The sequence below is a fragment of the Barbus barbus genome (genome assembly GCF_936440315.1).
Source record: "Barbus barbus genome assembly, chromosome: 10".
Lineage (NCBI taxonomy): Eukaryota > Metazoa > Chordata > Actinopteri > Cypriniformes > Cyprinidae > Barbus > Barbus barbus.
Window position 1 is genome coordinate 9,358,390 of NC_136738.1, and position 22,269 is coordinate 9,380,658.

The 22,269-nt window shown below is 38.3% G+C and overlaps 1 protein-coding gene across 1 annotated transcript in view; it reads right to left on the reverse strand.

Annotated features, from left to right (window-relative positions):
• Positions 1 to 22,269, reverse strand: part of LOC306875696 (myosin-IIIb-like) — a 98,265-nt gene that overhangs the window by 54,447 nt on the left and 21,549 nt on the right. Inside the window, exons 13-15 of the mRNA XM_079426379.1 lie at positions 11,150 to 11,229; positions 3,639 to 3,716; positions 3,215 to 3,420 (exon numbers count right to left, since the gene is read on the reverse strand). Coding sequence (XP_079282505.1) covers positions 3,215 to 3,420; positions 3,639 to 3,716; positions 11,150 to 11,229 — 364 coding nt within the window. The remainder of the gene's footprint in view (positions 1 to 3,214; positions 3,421 to 3,638; positions 3,717 to 11,149; positions 11,230 to 22,269) is intronic.

Here is a 22,269-nt window from a genome sequence, read left to right on the forward strand (position 1 = left end):
TCAAAACAACAAAAAAAAGTCACTCCTACAGCCTTTTTTTTCAACTTGACACCATTCACAAAATTTAGTACTATATACTAAACATAACCATTCCTTATTTTTGCAGTTCCGTCTGGTGCCACTAGTGCAGCAAAAAATTACACACTTCAACTTTAAGACTGTTTTGCACAGAACAAGATAAAAGACTATGGCGAGACTATCTGTCCAGATTGCTCTAGATATTCGAATTATAACATCTTTCCGCTGCAAAAAACCTCTGACGGTCAGGACTGAAAGGTAAAGCGTCACCTGATTCTCTGATAAATCACTAGATATGGAGCCATTGTTGCCTTGTTGTTATTGTCTGGGGGCCATCAGTTATACTTCTGAATATACCTGCCTAAATAAAGTGGCCTGAATCTCATAAATGAGTCTCATAGAAACATCTGAAGCTTGCGGTTGATCCTGGGTATATTTACTCACTCTGAAGAGGAAGATATCAGCCTTTGTGTTTAAGAAAGAATACTGCCTTTGATTCCACTTGAAACATGGCCTTTCATAATTATGCTCCTGATAGCTGTTATAGTTGAAAATACAAAGAGCTCTCCTTCACAAGGTTTTCCAAAAAGATCTGTTTGAATCCATTTCTTCATACAGAAACTGGTTTTACGGAGCTGGTGTCAGTGCAGATCAGGAGCAGCACCAGACGTTGTCTGACTAAGGAAACGCAAACAGAACGGTCACAGAGTATTTCTTTTTTTTAATGCGAACTGGTCGGGGGAAGTCTGTGGAAAATACGGATAATCAGGACACTTCTGTGATCAAAAGGATGATGGGAAAAAAAGCCGGCGAGAGTCTTGGGTTTGAGCGGCCCCTCTGAGCGCAGAGAAATTGTCTGGGATGTTTATGTAAAAGAGATGACCTACATGTCCACCGTCTCACGGCCCACGAGAGAAAGAGATGGATGGGTTGAAAGAAAACGCAAGAAAGAGAAAAGTTTATGGAGAATGAAGTGCGATTCCCAAAGCCTCGGAAAAGTAAATTTGGACCATGAATTTCCACGGCGCTGAGAAACTTTCAGTGGATTCACTCCGCCCCTTCAAAATACCACTTCAGCACTAATTACTCAACCAGAGTCTAATTTAGCATCACTTGTATTCTCAGAGGCTTAATGACCTATTATTGATGAAATTATGGTCTTCGTTCAGAGCTGTCAAAACATATAGATAATAAACCTGCAACATGAGTTTCCCAGGAGCTTTAGGGAGCACTAGAGGAGGTGGGTCTATTCAATATGCGCTCATGGAGCGCTCTCTAAGCTTTGATCTCTCTAACTGTCTGTCTGTCTGTCTTTTTTCCTTCTTTTCATGAAGCCCAAGAGCTTCAGCTAATTAAATCTAATAACATTCCTGTGGTCCAACAGGAACGGCCGGAATAATGTCATTTGACTGCATAACTGATGAAGTCTGGACTTGGAGTCCGAATCTTTTTTTTCCCTTCTTCTTTACTGATAACATAATAATTATGACCACCTATAGTAACACAACCTTTGTAAAATGGAGCAGGAATTCCAGTCAATAAAGAAGCTAAATCTACATTTATATGTTTCCTGATAATAATGCTGCCATAATGCTTTGGTGTTATGGGTGGTTGCTTGATGGTTTCTTACTGACAGAATCTCAAGTCTACAATATTATGATCTAAATACAGCTTGAGTCTCTCCATCAACATAAGTCCATATGTCTAATCACTTGACAGCACACAAGAATTACATGTCATATTTCAGGGTTTAATGGTTAGTTCACGCAAAATGAATATTCTGTGATAATTTACTCACTCTCATGTCGTTCCAAACCTATAAGACTAATGTTCATCTTCGAAACACAAAGGAAACTATTTTAATATTCTCTCATCACTGTGCATCCTTTAAATCAACCAAAAATGTTAAGCTTTAAATAGATCATAAAAACTACTCCAAATTAATCAAGCGGTTTAATCCAAGTTTTCACTTCATATGATGAACAGATTTAATTTATGTTTTTATTCACATAGAAACATTAAAGCTGCAGTCCGTAACTTTTTTTGTGTTCAAAATTTACATAATAAGCGAGTATGCCATGAATCCATTTTCCAAACCGTGTTTTTGGCTTGTCCTGAATCACTACGGTACACCTATAATAAGTGTTTATATTCTGACTATTTTAGACTGGTTCAGGTAGATACCGCTGCAGAGTAGCCGAGTACCTGCGTGATTCATCATAGACAGAAAAACAGAGAGAAGTAGCAATGTTCTTCCGCAAGATGCAAGCAGCTCTGTTTATTAACCGCTAGAGCGCCAAAAGTGATGGGCTGCAGCTTTAATCAATGCACACACTGTAAATAGAGCTCATCAAATATGGTAAACCATGCTTTCATGACACACGAGAACCAAATTAGAGAATATTAAAATGATATTCATTTGTGCTCCAAAGATGAATTGGTTCTAATTGGTTTGGAATGACATTTTTGGGTGAACTAACCCTTTAAGGGTTTATTTGGATAAACCATAAATATGAGCAATAGCAATCAACAAACACCATTAATTGAATGGTAAAACTTTATTTTACGGACCAGCTCTCACTATTAACTAGTTGCTTATTAGCAGGCATATTAATAGCATATTGGCTGTTTATTAGTACTTATACAGCACATATTAATGCTTTATTTTGCGTGAGCATATTCTAGACCCCTTATCTCTACCCAATACCTAAACTTAACAACTACCTAATAAGCAGCAAATTAAGAGTTTATTGAGGTAAAAGTCATAGTTAATAGTTAGTTAATAGTAAGAATTGGTCCCCAGGCTAAAGTGTGATCAAACTGTGTGAACTAACACTTTAAGAGTTTATTTGGTTTTCTAACCCTACATGTGGGCAATAGTAATCAGCAAGAACCACTAATTAAATGAACTTAATGAACCACAAAATGAAAACATTTTCCGTTTTAACTAGATGTTGCAACTTCAGGAATCAGATTTTGTGCATCAAATATTTAACTCAACAATATTCTCTCTGACTTGCTGTGAATCATCAGTCTTCTCTCAGGATGTCGTGTTCATTGAGTCATTCCTAATCTCTCTCCTCCTGCTCTCATTAGCAGCTTGTGTTTTGTGTGATCTTCGTTGTTTCTCAGGCCCTGCGGGACAAGCACAACACTCATTCTGCCAGCGTTATGTTACACTGTGGCTGTTTTCTACCTGTTAACAAACTCCTCGATGAGTATGCGGTGAGAATAACCCTGTCGGCGGATGTTGACGGTCTCTAGGATGCCGGTGTATCGCAGCTGAACCATCACACGCTCCTTATTGAAGCGCAAAGCCTGACGGTCATCATTGGGTTTGATACAGCGGACGAAATGAGGCGTTCCCACCACCATCTTAGACAGCAGGTCCATGAGAGAGTACTACAATAGAAGACACAGTACGTGTCTACAATAGAAGGTAATTGGTAGGATTAAGGATGTAGAAAATGGTCATGCAGAATATGTGCTTTATAAGTACTAATAAACAGCCAATATTTTACTAACAGGTATGCTAATAAGCAACTAGTTAATAGTGAGAATTGGTCCCTATATTAAAGTGTTGCCTACAAAACTAATGATGTGAGGAGCTGAGGACTCACCCTGAAATATGAAGCCACTGTCTGTCTCCTCATGTTAGTGGTTTCCTCTGGGTGACGCATCATTTCCATGGTGTCCACCTAAACACACACATAAACACATTTACTGTAGCTTATCCTACATGCAGAAAATGTGCACATTACCAAGACACCCATATTTACACACACATACAATGAACACTAGTATTCTGGTTTAGACTAAATGAACATGTAACCTTCCTGTTCATGTATGACAAATGTTAACACAGTCACACACAATTTCCTCAACTAGATTATTAAAAAACAACATTAAACACTAAAGAGAGGTTTTGTAATGACAAAACAAGAACTATGGACTATGGGTACAGTATTAGTCAAGGTAAACAACTAAAAGTAAACGTCTTAAAAAAAAGCCTCTCTAACACACTCTAATGGCAATTTGGTCGCTAATTTGTATACATTTTGTATTGGGTGGAACTTTTTTATTTGTATTTATTTATTTATTTTTCTAAAAACAGCATGTATCTGTACAAACTGCATCATACAAATTCATTCCAAAGTAACACTTTATAAAATAGTTATGTTTTGAGATCGGGTTGGTTTCAGTTTTATCAATTATCACACTAGTAAAATCATAGCTTATGAGGCTATTATTACAGAAATCTATAAGCATATTTGTTTGTAGACAGTGGGAGTGTGTGTGTTACCTTTAGCTATGAATGTTGCAAAATTATTTTGTTTATTTTTGTAAAGCTGCTCTGAAAAAAAAATCTGTTTTGTATAAAGCGCTATACAAATAAATGTGAACCGACTTCATAACATATTCAATAACACTTCCCAATACAGTCCCATCAGTTAAAATTACTTCATGCATCATCAACTAACATAAACTAACAATAAGCAATACTGTTACATATTTTTTTTATCTTTTCTAATGATAGTTAATGCAATATAACGTACTCTGTTACTAACGTAACCTCGGTTCCCTGAGATACGGGAATGAGTACTGCATCGCTAGACGCTATGGGGAAAAACTCCTTTTTCTCCGAGGACTGAACATTTTTTCAATCACGCAATGTGACTGCACGGCCAATGGTTCGTGCAATGATATAAAAACAAACCAATGGCTCGTCACCGGTGCTGCACGAGCCTATGGCGGCAAAGCCCGGGGACCATCTGGCTATTATATAAGCGGGCGCTTCCCCATAGGAAATCAGGCCAATTCGACTGAAGCGACGACCTGAGTCGTGCAGCTGAATGGCATGGCACGGTACGCAGTACTCGTTCCCGTATCTCAGGGAACCGAGGTTACGTTAGTAACCGAGTACGTTCCCTATCGGTACTTCACTCATACTGCGTTGCTAGACACTATGGGGAACAAATACAATCCCGCCATGCCATGAAGAGGAACGACTGATATAAACTGGCCTTGAGCAATAAAGGCTCAGAGGGACCAATTATGAGCAGGAAGAATCCTGTAGGAGGCAAGAGGACTGAACTCCTAGCGGTCAACCCAGCCAAGATATTCATTCCAACGGTCATAAGTACAGCCTCAGCACTAGCAATAGGGCCAAGAGCGTTCTTGAAGAATCAGGCAATGCCTGAAAATAGACCGCTTAAACAGGCGTGTGCCACTTAAGCAGACAGAACGTCAAAGGCGTATTGAGGTGAGCCCGCCCTGGCGATTTATGTATGACACCACTGTCATGTTGTCTGAACGGACTAGCACGTGGTGTCCCTTCAGGACTGGCAGGAAGATCTGAAGAGCTCGACATCCTGCCGTCATTTCGAGGCAGTTGATGTGCAGCTGGCCTTCTGCGTTCATCCAGGAGCCGAAGGTCGGTCTGCCATCGTACAGAGGCCGCCAACCTATGTTGGAGGCATCTGTCGTGACAACCTTTCTTCTGTGAACCAAACCCATTGTCAGGCCCTGCTCGAACCACCGTAGGTCCTTCCAAGGGGCCAGGGCTGACACGCAGGCCCGGTCCACCCTGATGCGGATGCGTCCATGACGCCACGCATGGGGCGGAATTAGAGGTTTCAGCCAGTACTGAAGGGGTCTCATTCTGAGAAGGCCCAACCGAAGTACTGTCGATGCGGAGGCCATGAGGCCCAACATCCTTTGAAACGCTTTGAGTGGGTAGGAGGCTCCAATTCTGAAGGAAGCCGCGAGCTGTCGTATAGCCAGAGCACGATCTGGCGCGACTTTCGCCCTCATGCGGGCTGAGTGGCCCATGTGGCAAGGGGTTGGATTAGTTCGGGTGGTGAGTCGCTTTAAGGGGACTCGACACACTTGGTAAATGGAAGAGGAAATTTACTCTCATTTTGAAAATGTTTGTTTTTAATTTTTCTCGCTATAACAGTGGCTGTGTGTGAGGGTGCTTTTGGAAAGGGCCCGTGATTCACAACAGATTTTGTGACAAACAAATTGCCATTGGCACCCAGAACCGAACAGGGTGCTTGAAGGACCAACAGAGGGCGTTTCGGGGTTGGTCTGGCATTTGCGAGACTTTGCCCCCTCCTCTTCCTTTCCAGCGGATCAGGACGACACCGGGGGCACAGGGTCCAAGGTCAGCTTGGCCCGGGGTCCTTGACGCTTCGGAAACGGGTAGCGCTTGGCAGAGCGGGAGCGCTGTCGAGGCTCAGGCTTTTGAGCAGGCTGAGCGGGCGAGGGAGCAGGTTTAGCTGGCTGCTGCGCTGGCGCAAGCTTGGGGCGACTAGCTGGACCGCTTTGGCAGGAAGTGTCGCATGGACTGGGACGACTTCTGAGCCATGGTGAATCACTCCGCAAATCCCTCGACGGCAGGTCCAAAGAGCCCCGTAGGGGAGACCGGGGAGTCGAGGAAAGGAACCTTGTCAGCCTCCTTGATTTCGGTGGGGTTTAGCCATAAGTGGCGCTCCAATACCACTAGGTTGGCCATTGACCTCCCTATGGCCTGTGCTGTGGCCTTGGTGACCCTCAGAGCCAGGTCAGTAGCACTGCGCAGCTCCTTGAAAGCTGCGGCATCAGGTCCGGACTTATCCATGGTCTGGAGGAGTTTGGCCTAAAAGACCTGGAGCACAGCCATGGAATGAAGCGCTGAGGCGGCCTGCCCGGTGGAGGAGTACGCTAGTCCAGCGAGTGCAGAAGTCAATCCCTGCAGGGCTTGGAGGGGTGAGCGACCTTCACTTTCCATCCAATAGCGGAGGGCGGGTAAAGGTGCGCAGCCACTGCCTCATAGAGGGGGGCATCTTGTCGTAGCCCTTTTCTTCGGCGCCGTCCACTGAGGAGAGAGCAGAGGAAGAATTAAAGCAGAGGCGAGTCGAGTAGGGAGTGCGTCACGACTTTGTGTGTTTGTCATGGACCTCCGGGAAAAACAGAGAGGCTCGCTGACGAGGGGCCGTACGGCGCCCTGGCAGGAAACATTCGTCCAGACAAGCAGGAAGTGGCCTGCTTGTCTGGACGACAAGCCAGTGAGTGGCCGTTGCCATCATGCCGATAGATTCTGCACGACGCGCAATGGCGGAGCGGCATTTGCTACAATGCCGTGGGCTCTTTTAGAGAAATTTGCTCTTTTAGGCTCGCCGGATGGCAGCAGGGAACGAGCTGGCGTCTGCGTCGACTCACTGGAGCGGCTCAGAGAGCGGGCTGGAACAGCGAAGAGGCGCAGAAGAAAAGGCGGCTTCAATCCGCAGCGAGGCATGTCAACGGCGAGCGTCTGGAGTCCTGAGATCAGCGAAGAGAAGAAGCCAGAGAAGAAGCCGTCGCTGAAGGAGAATTGATCTGATTTCCTATGGCGAAGCGCCCGCTTATATAGCCAGATGGCCACGCCCCTTCTGGTGGGGCCAGAAGGTTTGTTTTTATATCACTGCACGAACCAATGGCCGTGCAGTCACACTGCGTGATTGAAAAAGTCTTCAGTCCTTGGAGAAAAAGGAGTTTTTCCTCATAGCATCTAGCGACGCAGTACGAATGAAGTCTCGATAGGGAACTGTTTATTGTCAGTTCAAGTTATCCCAGTTCCAGTAAATAATAAAAAGAGATATAATTATTGATTTTAATAATGGATTATTAAATGTTGAAATTATATTTAACTAAGATATACTTAGTTTTGGTATACTGTATTTTGTTATATATACTTTCAATAAATTATGCATAATTACATGCAAGTAACCCTAAAAGCCAAAGCCTAATCCTAACCTTATAGTAAGTACACGTAATTAATTAATATTGCTCAGCACTTAAATGTATATAGTTACACTGTAACAAGAACACCTTAAAATAAAGTGTAACCATATGTTTTATTGTTAGTTCATGTTAACTAATGTAGTTAACTAATGTTAACAAATTGAACCTTATTGTAAAGTGTTTTTGTTTGAATCTACTATACAACTATACAATGCTATACTACTATACTACTATCTACTATACAATGCTATTAATGACAATGATCAATTCATATTTATGTAAAGATTCAAAACAAGCACTTAAAACATCATGATCCAAGTATGTTGGGTTGAATACTGCAGGGACGTGTTTTCATAATGAACTTCAGGCTTCCAACTGTTCTTAACAAGGACAAGGTATGATGTGTATAACAGCCATCGCTACAACAGACCTCATGAATTTATCAAGGTGATATATAATTTAGAGCAGGTCTATACCAGTAAAGCGTGTCTTCATATTCTATTTCATCTGTGTGTGCAGAGGCAGGTGTATGTGATCTTTATGAGAAACTGAAGGGTTGGACATGAACCCTGACTGAGAGACAATCGAACTAACCCAGTGTTTTAGTAAGACATCTGTCCCACTTCTGCTTACAAGCAGAAATTTGTAAAGCGTCTCATCTGTGACTGAAGCAGTTTAAAAATATCTGCAATATTAACTGCAACCAATTAACTGGGTTCTGTGCTCCGGTGTTTAATTATATTTCTCTGATACAGCAGGTAGTCTGCAGGACTGTTTTAATCTTCACAGAACAGAGGAAAAGGGAAAAATAATTATCCAGGGTTTTCCCTCATAACAAGAGCAACTCAGCACTGTAGCCAGTATGCATTACCACAGCAAATCCAGCTTTATGAAGTCCTCAATCTGTGCTAGACCTAAAGAAATGTAAACCTCACCTGGGGCTTCGCTGTTACTAAAGGGCTTTTATAGTGGAAAAATCGAATTCTTACACTTTTGAAACACTTTTCAAAAATATTTACAATGAAACGCCAAGTAACACACTGAATTAAACATGAAATTTTGAAGTACTAAGACTGAAATGGTACACTGTAAAAATAATTTTTCATTCATTTGCAATTATTTGTGAAATGTTCTAGAAATTTCTGAGTGAAAATTGTATCAAGGACATTTTTATAGTGTATTTTCTTGTAAAAACATCATTGTTTTACTTAAAACTTAGATTTGTTTTTTTACAGTATATGTACAGTACAACATTTCTATTGCTAGGCAATGGCAGGTGAAATTAGGGAAGGGACAATCTCAATTTAGAGATTTGTATGGACAAAAAAAAGTTGTATTGAAAGTAAGAACAATTGGGTAACACTTTATTTTAGTGTTTCATTTTACTAAGACCATTTCAGTCTTAGTACTTCAAAATTTCATGTTTAATTCAGCCCTTTAGTAACAGCGGCACCAGGACGCATGACTTTGGGGGGCTTTTATATTTCATGGGGGGGGGGGGGGGGGGGGGGGGTGGAGGCACTTTACAATAATTCACTAAAACTTAAATTACACAGAAAAGCAAGCAGATGCATGATTTGGCATGCCAGCCAATCCATTATTAATAACCGTTTCCTTACCTAAATCCTGTGTTTGGACCGGGATCGGTTGCAGAATCGCATCACTCTGTGCTTCTGAAATTATTATTCTAATTATAAACTATAGTGTAGTTAGCTATCTCTGTGTCGCTTGTCAAGCATGAAAAACAAGTTTTATTTAAATTCTGAATATATTATCATATACAGCATGCAAAGAGCACTCCCTTTAAATTTATTAAAAACTGTCACTCATCACGATCTTACAAAGTTCCGTTTTAACCAATGAATGTGACCACACAATGAAACTTTTTTTTTTAATGAAGTTACGAGCATGATAGAACTCGGCGCTGGACAAAAAACGGTGAGTGCGTGGATTCCAACCTAAACTTCTCTGATTGGCCATTGCATTGTAGAAATCAACAAACATGTCTGTGATTGGCTACTTTGCTCCCCTCTGCGAAAATGCATTGTAAAATTATTTGACGCTTTTCAAAGCAGAAAATATACTGGATTGTTTGCCAAATCTATTTCGTTATCCTATTATTACGAAGAAAACAGATCCTAGACCAGGAGTTATGGGCAGTTTTTCCATCTAAAAGCAATCAGTTAGACTATTTTACACTATGAGTTAGACTATTATACACACTAAACTAAAGTCCGGCCGTCCCCCTCGATCCGGAGGGGGGGGCACAGGGATGTCTGGAGCCGGGCCTGTTTTAGGGTCTCTTAACTAGATGCTTATTAGCATGCATATTACTAGAATATTAGTCATTTATTAGTACTAATTAAGTACGTTAATGCCTTATTCTACATGACCTTATTCTACATCCCTAATCCTACCCATTATCTAAACTTAACAACTACCTTACTATTAATAAGCAGAAAATTAGGAATTTATTGAGGGAAAAGTCATAGTTAATAGTAAATAAGTGTTCCCTATTCTAAAGTGTTACCAACAAGGAATATTTTTGTTCCACTTTCCTATAAAAGAGATACTGTAAATTTCAAAAGCCTACAGTATATCCACTAAAAGTACATTCTGTAATTTTTTTGTAATACATTAACCATCTTAGATGATTTAAATCTAAAAGACATGAACAAAAATATATAAAATTCCAGTTTTAAAGCTGTTTCTTAAATTAAATTGATTCATAATCTACCGATTATTAAAAAATAGGATATTCTAGGTTTTGTTCCATTAGCTCACAGACTAAATCAAACCAGAAAGAGAAAATAAAGTAGTGAAAATTGCGTTAGAATGAATAAGTGAATATGAAGACAAGTTATGAAGAGATTCTTACCTTTAGCGGGTATTTAGGAGACTGAGAGGAGAGGGTAGTTGAGACAGTCAGATAATAGATCAAAAGTCCAGAAGAGTGAAGAACAGAGGTATTTTACAATGAAAATCATGCAAGCGGGAGTTCAGAGGTTCTGGAGTAAATACACTGGCAAAATAATAACATAATGAGCTTCATCAGTTGTAATATATTTAGTCAGAATTTGGAGCTGATGCAAAAGTATTTTTCATGTGACTGATGAAGTAACTGGTGGAAGCCCATACAGTAACACCTGACTCTTTAACACAGAGAAAAATATATACAAAGTTAATATCTAACCTAATATCTAGTTTACATCAAATCCGCACCTTTACTGAACAGATAAAACTGTACAAAAATCAGAAAAGAAACTGAATTATGTGATAATTAATGTTCATTTTCATCTGAAACAAACATAAAAATGAATAAGATATTTTGTGATGACTGTCTGAATGTAAAGAAGACAGCACAGACCTTATTTCTCCCGCTGCTGAGCTGTGGAGGCAGAGATCTGGATGCTGCTGTCACTCTTGCCCTGGATGTGGCCAGGTTACCTGCTCAGCGAAAGAAGAAACACAGATCAGTGACACATCAATCTTCCCTCTCTGAGGCACAAATGAATAAAACAACATGGTAATGTAGTGCTCTGAGCTTGCAACCCAAAGAATGCATGTTTGAACCCTGGAGGAGATCAGCCAAAAGACTAGTCTAGACTATAAAAACAAAGACCACAATCTTGATCCTTAATGCCAGATTGTTCTACTCTTAGAAACAGTGTCTGCAAAAATACCAGATATAACCAGTTATCAAACTCTTATTGCTTTCAAAATCAATGCAACATTTTGAATTTCTTTCTTTCTTTATCTTTTTTTTTCTTTTCTTTTTTTGATGGCACTTGTAGTGTACTTCAAATAATAAAATACTATTTAAAATAGTATATTTTTTACAGTTGGTTAAACTTTCTTTATTATAATGGTTATTATAAACTATAGCCCTTGAAACGGGAAAACCCAACACAAGAGTCTCTGCTTTTCTGGGCTAGTAGACTGCAACCATATGGCAGACAATGACCTTCATTTACCCTCTAATTGAACTACATCAGTGTTTTGTGATGTAATATGGGGAATAAGAGTACAACTCTTATTTAAGGCCAAAACCCTTTAACAGACAGCCTCAATGAAGCCCGTGTTGTGACCTTGTGACCTATGCACGGTCTCGTATCCAGTGCTGAGAGCATTCAGGATCAGAGTGAGCCGTCACTGACTCTCATCTCTCTTTCTCTCTGTCATTAATACACACTCTCTCTTTCTGCTTCCTCTTCTCTCTCTTCCTTAAACACACACACACACACACACACACGTCTTCGGGATATGAAACCCCACTGTTGCATATGCAGCACCGTCTGAGCTTTTCAAAAGTTTCTGCACAAGATGTCCAAATGTTTTCTCTGGCTGGATCTTCAGAGACTAAACTCTGATTAATGGTACTGAAGGAGCCTTTGAAGCCGGATTGGTGACATCAAAGTGCTAATCCATGGGTGGCAGGAGTTTTATAATGAGTAGGAAGCATTTTAGCACGTTTCAAAGGCTCCGGCGCATGAATAAACAATGGCAGCACAGATGTGCCACACACCTTTAGAAAAATACCCACCACAGAAACGCTAAGCAGAGTGCAACTGTAGCTGTAGCACTTCAGTGTGTGTGTGTGGAAGTCTGAAGGAATCTAGGGAAATGAAACATCTGCTGTTCTTGTAGTCTGCGCCCCAGTAATACACCAGATGACAGATTAGAATGGGTCACAGACTCAAACAAACAAACAAGAAGTCAAGAAAACAATTATCGTTTTTCTTCCCATCACCACGCTGGTTTTGTAATGACCGTCTCGTGTGAACGAACATGCGTGGTTCCCAGCATTCAGAGCAGATCATGTTTAATTGCTCTATTTGTCAGGGATTAATTGAGTTGTTTCAGATATAACTATAGCTCAGGAATCCCACGCTCCTGCCAATGGGATTACATGTGTAGGCTGCTGCTGCTAAATGTTGTCTCTGCTGTAGTCTAAACCCTGACACAGCACTGCTAGAGGGGCCATGTGTAGCTCTTTTCCACTGACGGGTGCTGGAGCTGGAGCCGGTGCTCAGTCTCATCCTGTGCATTTACAAAACGGCCAAACCAGTTTCCACTGGTCTTAAACCAGCAACCAAAAATCTGTCTACAATACAATAAATTCATGCAATTAGTTTTTTTTTTTAAATGATGCACAGCTATTCCAGCTGGATTATTTTTCCTGTTCAGTTAAAATAAAATAATTTTTTATGAACACCATAAACTGGCATTGATTGGTATAAATGTGATGAACCATATATTTACTTAAATTAATTGTAAGTTACATCAAAAGATTAGATGATTAGAAAATTAGATTTAGACTTGCACCCTGCTTGTTTTCTTAACACTAGCTTGCTCTATTCTTTTTCTATTCTATCTGTTTTCTTTTTATTTATTATATAATAAAAAAAAAAACTTACTACGTGTAGTGCGTTAAGCTAACTGAGACTTGTTATTGCACTTGCATATCATTGCTCTTTTGTTGATTTTAATTGCTTCCATTGTCCTCATTTGTAAATCGCTTTGGATAAAAGCATCTGCTAAATGACTAAATGTAAATGTAAAAGCAGCTTGTGATGGCATAAAGACACCGAATCGATTTATTTGGATGTTAAAATATATTCATTCTGCGATACAGAATGTTTGTTTGCTTACAGTAAATTTATCCTGTAAATCGTAAACATTAAATTATATTTTAGTTTACTATAAATGCTTGTCAGTAAATTTGACAGTACACTTTAAACAAAGTAATTATGAAATGACATATAAAGATAAACTAAAGTCCTACTTAAAAGGGTAAAAAAAAGGACATTATAATAAATTTTTTATTTAGTTGTAAATAACATGTCAGTGTCCAAAAACATTGCATTCAGTTTGCACTTAAGTATTATTTCTGCATAAGTAAGTTTTTTTTTTTAAGTGAAATGTTGAAAAGTCTTGACACTATTTAAATAACATTAATAAAATTGACAAACAACAAATTTAAACTTTCATTATTATAATTGCTCATTGTAATAAAACTGTAGCACTTGAAACTGGTAAAACCAACAGGAGTCTTTACTTTTCTGGACTAGTAGACTGCAACCATATAGTAGACTATGGTGGAACTACACCAGTGTTTTGTAATGTAATATGGGGAATTAGAGTACAACTGTTATTTAAGGCAAAAACCCTTTAACAGATAGCCTCAAAGGAGCCTGTGTTGTGACCTTGTGACCTATGTGCGGTCTAATATCCAGTGCTGAGAGCGTTCAGGGTCAGAGTGAGCCAGTAAATTGTAAACTTGCTGGAGCGCACAGGCAAATGTTCACACAAGCAGTGACTTATTGTCTTTTGATGGTTAAAGAGATACTCAACCAAAAATTAAAATTAGCATGTCATCTAAGATGTATATGACTTGTTTCTTCGGATGAGCATTTTTAGAAAAAGAATTTATCTCTGTAAGTCCATATAATGCAAGTGGATAGTAAGTCAAAAGTCGATGCTTCAGAAACCATGATGGTAATCCATGTGATTCCAGCTGATAATCAACTTCTGAAGGAAACAATAAGTGTGTATGTTTGAGAAAAATACTATTTTCAACTTTTTAAATTATAAACCTCTAACATCAAACATTGTGAAGAATGCTGTACAGTATATGCGTTGTGAAACTCGCATGAAAAGGGATGGAATTCTGTGCTTTTGTGTCATTTATCGCATGAGCTTACGTAATGCTTCACAACATGCTGACGTAGCGCTTTACAACACTGTTATTAATGCACATATGGCTGGTAGCGATGGTGTTTCAAATATTCATATTTTTCTCATCAACGTGGGTTATACGGGTTACTCTCTTACGTTTGCTTTGTGTGGTTTTTGATGTGTCAACTTTTGGTCACCCATTTATTTGCATATTATGTGGACTCACAGAGATGGACCATTTTTCTAAAAACCTTTATTTGTGTTCATCTGAGGAAAGAGTCATATACATGTGTGGGAATTTAATTTTTGGGTGGAGTATCGCTTTAAGATGCCATACATACATCAGCACCAATATACTAGTAAACTCTGTGATATCAATTATTGTAAATTATCTTTAAAGTTGCAATGTAATGGAAGTAGCGACAGATTTTTTCTTCCACATTGTGATGTACACCTAAGTAAAACAGATTATTGATTAAGAAAGTATGTAGGGCAGGACTTGGTTCTATCCATCGGTTGTTGATAGGATGGAGGCAGATCTGAATGAGAGCTTGCTGTAGATTGTAAGAAAGAGGTGGAGTTTTTGCAGACTAAATGACTGGATAAGTATTGCATACATCACCAGAGGAAGTAAGGTGAGTAATAACATGCATTTAGAAAGTAGATGATTTTTTGTCCAAAAATGTTTTTCCTCCATGATGAAGAGAAGTGTGTTAGTTTCACTGTCCAATTTGACAACATTTTTTGACTTCTGAGACACGTGTTACTGTAAATAGTGTGAACTAACGTCAAAACAGTTGTTCACACATCTCTAAATTGTAAAATAATAGTTATTAAGATCATTGCAGATATAGTTGAGTCTTGGGTACTGCTGGTCTAATTGTGGCGATATTGTGTTTGTCAGGTCACATGACAACCTGCTAAATTACTGTAGAAGAACTTCTGTTTCTCTCTGCCCGTCATTTTTTACTTTACAGCTCTCTTTCTCTTTCTGCTCCTGTCTGTCTGTCTGAGACTCTCCCCTCCTCTCTCTCTCATCTCTGAGTGCAGATTATTAAAGGACATTTGTCAAAATGAATTAGTGCGAGTGGAACAAGCATGCAATGCATAAGTGCATTTTCACGCTTTTCACACAGACATCATGGTCTGATGAAGGGGATCTACCCTGAAGTCAGCTTATAACGCACCTACGCATACTGACACACACATACAGTATCTCTGTCTTACACACACACACACACACACACACACACACACACTTGCAAACACAGTGGAGAAGTGCCACTATATGCATGTATTTATTCACATAATGACTTCTTGATGTTTTGACACCCACATACCAGTTCATGATACGTCCATAATGAATTGTGAATCTGCAAACCCCCCAATATTGAGTGTTCGACAAATATGGGGTTTTCAATGGTTGATTTCTAGACTACAACCCCCAACTCCAATTAAATCTATAAGCTTAACCCTGAAGCACAACATTATTTCTAACCCATCACAGTAAGTTTTCTGTTCGTATAATTTGAAAGTAGAGTCACTCAGTTTGTGTGCCTTGTAATAAATCACACATTCTGAATGAAAAATTAATAACCCAGGACATATCTCTTTCATGTTTAACACAAACTCGTCACATTACAAATGTTGGTTGCATTTTGTACCTATACCTCAGAGAGTACTGGGTAGCATAAGGTAACTCAATGGGTTCAGGTTAGGTCTGGAAGTAGGTTTAGGGTTCGCACCTAGTTATTTTCCAGTTACAGTTTAGTACATAGTATGTATATGCGAAACAGGACTGTAAAATAAAGTGCTACCAAAATGTTTTAGGCTTTTTTATGTTTCTTTATTACACGGCTCCCTGGAATACTCGATACTTTCCGTCAGGGTCCTGATTACCCTGTCAGGCTTTATTCTGCGATAACAAGCAGCTGGATGTACATTATTTCTTACTTACATTATCCATTTTTTATCTTGAATTAAATAACAATTAATAGTTTGTTTAAAAAAATTATACAATGCTACATAGTCAAAGCTACCAAATAACTTGACTGCTGTCAGTGCTTGTCACACTGCCAGAGCTTCTCTGTATTCACACACATTTCTGATGCATTTAATTTACTCCTTGTAAAGCAGGGTTTTTGGGACAACAGTGGAAGTGTTTAAGTTCAACATTTTAATGAAAATGTGTGCGATCAGAACTCATCAATGCTCTTGTGAAAAATAAGTAGACTTTAGTAGACTGTAGGTTACAGTTTAGTTTACAACGTATGCTGTTATTTAAAATTAAATTAAAACATATTCTAGTTTAAATGCATATTAAATGCAAATAGTTGAATTTAAGTGCATTTTTGTCCCACTTAAGTAGGTTTAAAGTACATAATTAGTTCATAATTATTCTACTGTCTTTGAAATATTGTTAAAGTGCACTGCTGAATGCTCTGACAATGATTGATGGTAAATTAAAATATACTTTAAGTTGTTTCTATTGAAACTTTTATGTCATGTATATTAACATTAAACGTATTATCGAATGACTCACCACAGTTCAAATCAATCAAGTCCTTTACAAGTATGTCAGTCAACACATCAAAATAATTGATTTTTTTTAAAAAACACAACAAAATATTATCAAAACATATTGATTTAAAATGATTTGTAATGATTTGTACTTTAAATTAAACATTTTCATTTAACATTTTTTAAAGTTTACTTAAGTGTGTTAAAGAAAGTCATGAAAGGTGGGTTTTATTTCATTAATATTATATTATCTGTAAGTAGTTTTTTTTTTTTTTTAAATGCACTTTTATGATTTGAAGTACACCACAAGTGCACGTTCAAAAAGTGCACATCTGTATTACAATTAGTGCAAAGAGTGTTGGAATGGAATATCATTCTTTGCTCATACTGTACAACAAATTTTTTTTATAATTTCTTTCTGGCATGTTCACACAATGAGAGCAAAAATGAGAGAAAAGAAGGTAAGGATAGAGCACAGCGACGCCATCAGATTCTGAGGACTACAACTTACTGTCTGTGGCTTAGAGATACAGAGACTTGAGGGAGGGAAGTGGTGTGTGGCCAAGTATGGTGACATACTTAGAATTTGTGCTCTGCATTTAACCCATCCAAGTGCACACATAGTAGTGAACATACACCCAGAGCAGTGGGCAGCCAATGCTGCGGCGCCCAGGGAGCAGTTGGGGGTTTGCTCAAGTTGGGGGCCTTGCTCAAGGGTCTCAGTCGTGGTATTCAGGGTGTTGGTCCACCTACAATCCCTGCCTGACCTGAGACTCGAACCCACGACCTTCGTGTTACAAGTCCAACTCTCTATCCATTAGGCCACGACTGCCCCTATCTGTATTGACACGATACAGAGACCTCAAGGGGCTGTGCTGAATACCACAGTCAAATAGTCACATGACAACGACATCATCACTATGACACATACACACCTTCAAAGTATTAGCTTTGCCTTTGTTCACAAAGACACATTCAGGCATTGATTCTGGTAATCAATTGGATTTTTTTAGCATTCTGGCTACATTCACGCACAAGGCTCACACACAAAATTTCTGAAATGAAAGTCTGACGAGAACGCAGCTATGGTCACAAATGGAGTATGAATGCAGCATTTCCAGAGAATGACCGACTGTATGCATTATTTGGTTTACCACTGTTGCATTCACTTAATTAATAGACTTTTATACTGTAAATGAATAAATACATTTAGAAAAATAATGTTTTATGTATATTCACAAATTACTTCTAATATCAGCTTTGGGGGAGCCAAGTTTTGTGATTTTATTTATTTATTTTTTAAATTACTTCATTTAAAATGTAAAAAAAACAAACAAAAGCATTTCTGAACAGCAGTACATTTCTACTGAAAGGACGCAGAATCCAAGAGAGAGGTCAGGACACAATGAAAGGAAATCGTGTGTATGTGTGTGTGTGTTTGCGTGCGCACACACTTCCCATCAGGTCAATCTGTCTGTTAAGTCACAGGCCTGTGAAAAAGGATGACACACAGCATCTCTCCTCACATGTGCTTCTGACACAAGCTGCCGAATGGGAGACAGGAAAAAAAAAGAAAGAAAGCCCTGTGCATTCACTTTGAAAATTAAGCCCAGCAAGATTCTCCCAGAGAACAGCGGCCCAAGCTGCCACTTGTGTTGTGCCTTTCTATTGACCAGAATAGTCAATGTGCCCTGGATTATAAAGCAATCCCTGCTTCAGTATGACACCTTTCATCCCAGCGTATGCGTGTGAAGCCCAGGAACGAGCTGTCGGCACAGAGGACAATCAAAGTTGTCAGACAGCAGTCTACACAAGCTAACTTCTGCTGAGGAAAGCGCCTTCGTATCTCCTGGCTTTTCCTTATACTTCATCTCTTATTCAGACACTCTCTGCTCTTTTAAATAAATATGAAATATTCTCGAAACACACACCACTTCCCTTTCCCCGTTCCCCTAATCTATAGGATCTTTTACACTCCACAGTGAATAATACCACAAAGTGAGTACTGAAAATAAGAACCCTTATATACTATTTTCTTCTTCATTTAGGGGTAAAAAGGATATCATAATGTCAAATTTATAGCCAGTCTGACTCGACTCATACAGTCCATATGTACAAACTGCTCAACAATCCATTCTGCACTCTGCAATTTCCTATACAGCAAAAACACAATCAGTTCCTCTCCAGAGACCTCGAGAGCGACCATCTCTATAACTGACAATAACCAGAACAGCATCTGAAGCAGGTTCTGTTCTAGTGCACAGATGTTCTATGCAAATCCGCTGGAAGGCCGCACAGAGGAGCATATACATGCAGTGTGGCCACAGGCCTGCAGTAAAAGCCCCATGGAGTTTTCTAGAACAGGGCCAAACCAAACACCTCCCACCCCCAAATCCACACAAGAGCTATGGCTTTAGGGGAATTTGTTCATGCAAATATAATCCATTTCCTCTGACAAAACAGCACCACATGGACTGCAGGCCGACCCCAGACCCAAACCAGAGGTCTGAACTCAGAGCACAGCCTTCTAATGGGCGCCGGTGTTTATTCTGCCGTTTCAAAGGTTTGAAGAGACATCTAACCTCTGTGCAACTTCTTACAATGCTAAACCCTAATATAACATTACTGTGACATTTCTTATAATAACACTGGGCAGTTCATGTCCCTCAGTCAGAGATTTTCCTGAAACTTTAATCATCTTAAAAATCTGAATAAACTGGAGTTCATCAGGGTAACTATTAGGCTTTTCACACTATGTTTCACCTTGGGATAAGGCCAATTTTAACTACGTTTTACACATGAAAGGGTGTTAGGATGTTTTTTAAAATTGTCTTTTAATGTCTTTAAAACTACAATTGAATGTTTCTGAGGTGCTAACCCTGAATTGCTATGCCAAATGTATAAAGTGTAAAGAAAAAAAACAATGTAGTGCTAGAACGGCTTAGTGGTACGGCAAGTTGTTTAGCAGCAGACAACCAATCATAAACTAAACAATGTTTTTCTTTCATTTTTTGTATAGAAACCACACTGCTGTTAGTTTCAGCACCTGATGGCAGTGTGTAAAAATATATATATCTCTTTAGACAACAACTTTAGACAAACAGTTTATGTGGGGCTATTTTCACAGATGAACAAGTAGTTATTAAAACAGACTGCATACTGTACTTGTCTAATCAATGAAAGCAGATTGGAGGATGTTGCCAGTGCTATGCTCAGTCTAAAACTATTCCTATTCCTTTTTCCTGGCATTTAAGTGCATGCCATTTTTAAATGAAAATGTATTATACTTGAAATGTATACTCAATGCAATTAGTTGAACTTATTTTTTGTCCCAATTAAGCAGGACTTAAGTACACTTTATGTGTAATTTTATAATTACTTATTGTCTTTGAAATATCGTTAAAATGCATTTATTGAACTAAACTACTGTTTACTATGACTACATGCAAATTGAAACTGGTATGTCATGTATTTAAATATATATGTAATTTAGTAGATTTAAAATATATTCACTTTAAATGTAATATCAAATAACATACTACAGTTAAAATTATGATAATGTACGTTATATGTGCTTTATTATGTTAATCAACACATTAAATATGTAAGTTTACTTATTTAAAGCACAAAAATAGATTAATAAAACAATGATTTAAAATGTACTAAAAAGTACAACTTTTAATTTGACATTACAATGCACAATTTGAAAGTGTACTTAAGTATTTTAAGAAACATTGTCATTAAAGTGTACACTTAAGTGGCCATTTACTTAATTCATATTATATTATCTGCAAGCATTTTAAATTTTTAATATTCTTTCAAGATTTAAAGTACACAACAACTGCACATTCAGTACAATTAAGCATCCTTTTTTTCTCAAGGGTTTTTGCTAATCTTTCATGGTGATTATGCATGTATCTTTATGAGCTCATATTAATTGAGAGACTGTGGAAAAATGGAATATCAAACTTTTCTCTGCAGGAATATTTAAAAGGAATTAGCGATGCCAAAATGTGATTTAGAAGAGTGAAAAAAGAAAATGGTGACCAAGATGTACATTTTTACTTATACATTCATATAAACCTAAATTGGTCTATATATAAAAAAACACAATGCATCAACTAAGCATGAATATGTAAATACGTTAACCTTGAGTTTACAATTGCACAATGTAAAAGGTGAAACCTGCAACTCAGGATTTATTAGCAAACCAGAGTACAACAAAACAGCCTAGCAATATAAACTGACCGTTATTGAAACAATATGCTGTGTTGTATTTTTAATCTTATTTTCAACATCTTATTCCTAAATAAACCTCCATAGCACTTAAACAAACATCATATATTCGGCACATGACTTATGATCAAGCTATCATTTTACAGCATGTACACATGCTACAAACATCACTGACTTCTGAACAGCATCACACAAAGAAGTTCTGTGACTGAGATGTGGTTGAATCATCAAGCCTGACCTCTACTGGTCTGAACTCACCCTGCACAATGAGGAGGAAAACCAGCTTCACAAAGTCACCAAGGACAAACAGATTAAATCAGGTTCTTCCAGAATTTTTAAAGATAACAGCAAAAATAACAATGAAAATATGCAAATTAAAGCCACCAGGTATTTTGCCCTGCAGATTAAAATGATCAGGTGATTGAGGATTATGGCTACACACTTAAAAATAAAGGCTTAGTGATTCTTTGTAGCATATTAGATACATCGAAGACTCTTTTCTTATCAAAAACCATTTGTTTTTGCATAGAGTTCTTTAGTTTGCTAAAAGTTATTGAGGATCCATTATAGGTTCTTCAAATTAGGTTACTGTGAATGAATTTTTATATTTAATTATATACCAGATTTATATTAAAAGGGAGTGTACATTCCATGCAAGATTTTTCTTTGCTTTTGGTAAGATTTGTAAAAAAAATTATAATAATTCCTTTTTTTAATGTCTTATGCTCACCACTAATTCTGTGATTTCCTGTGATGGCAAATCTGAATGTAAAGTTGAATATAATATTCCACTTTTTACCTTCAAAAACTCCTGGGTTGCTTTTGCTGTATGTTTTGGGTCATCGTCCATTTGTTCTATGAAGCGCCGCCCAATCAACATTACTGCATTTGACTGAATCTGGGCAGAGAGTATATCCCTATACACTTCAGAATTCATCCGGGTGCTTTTGTCCTCTGTCAAGTCATCAATAAACACCCAGTGCCACTGGATGCCATGCATGCTCATGCCATCACACTGCTCCACCATGTTTCACAGATGATGTTGTATGCTTT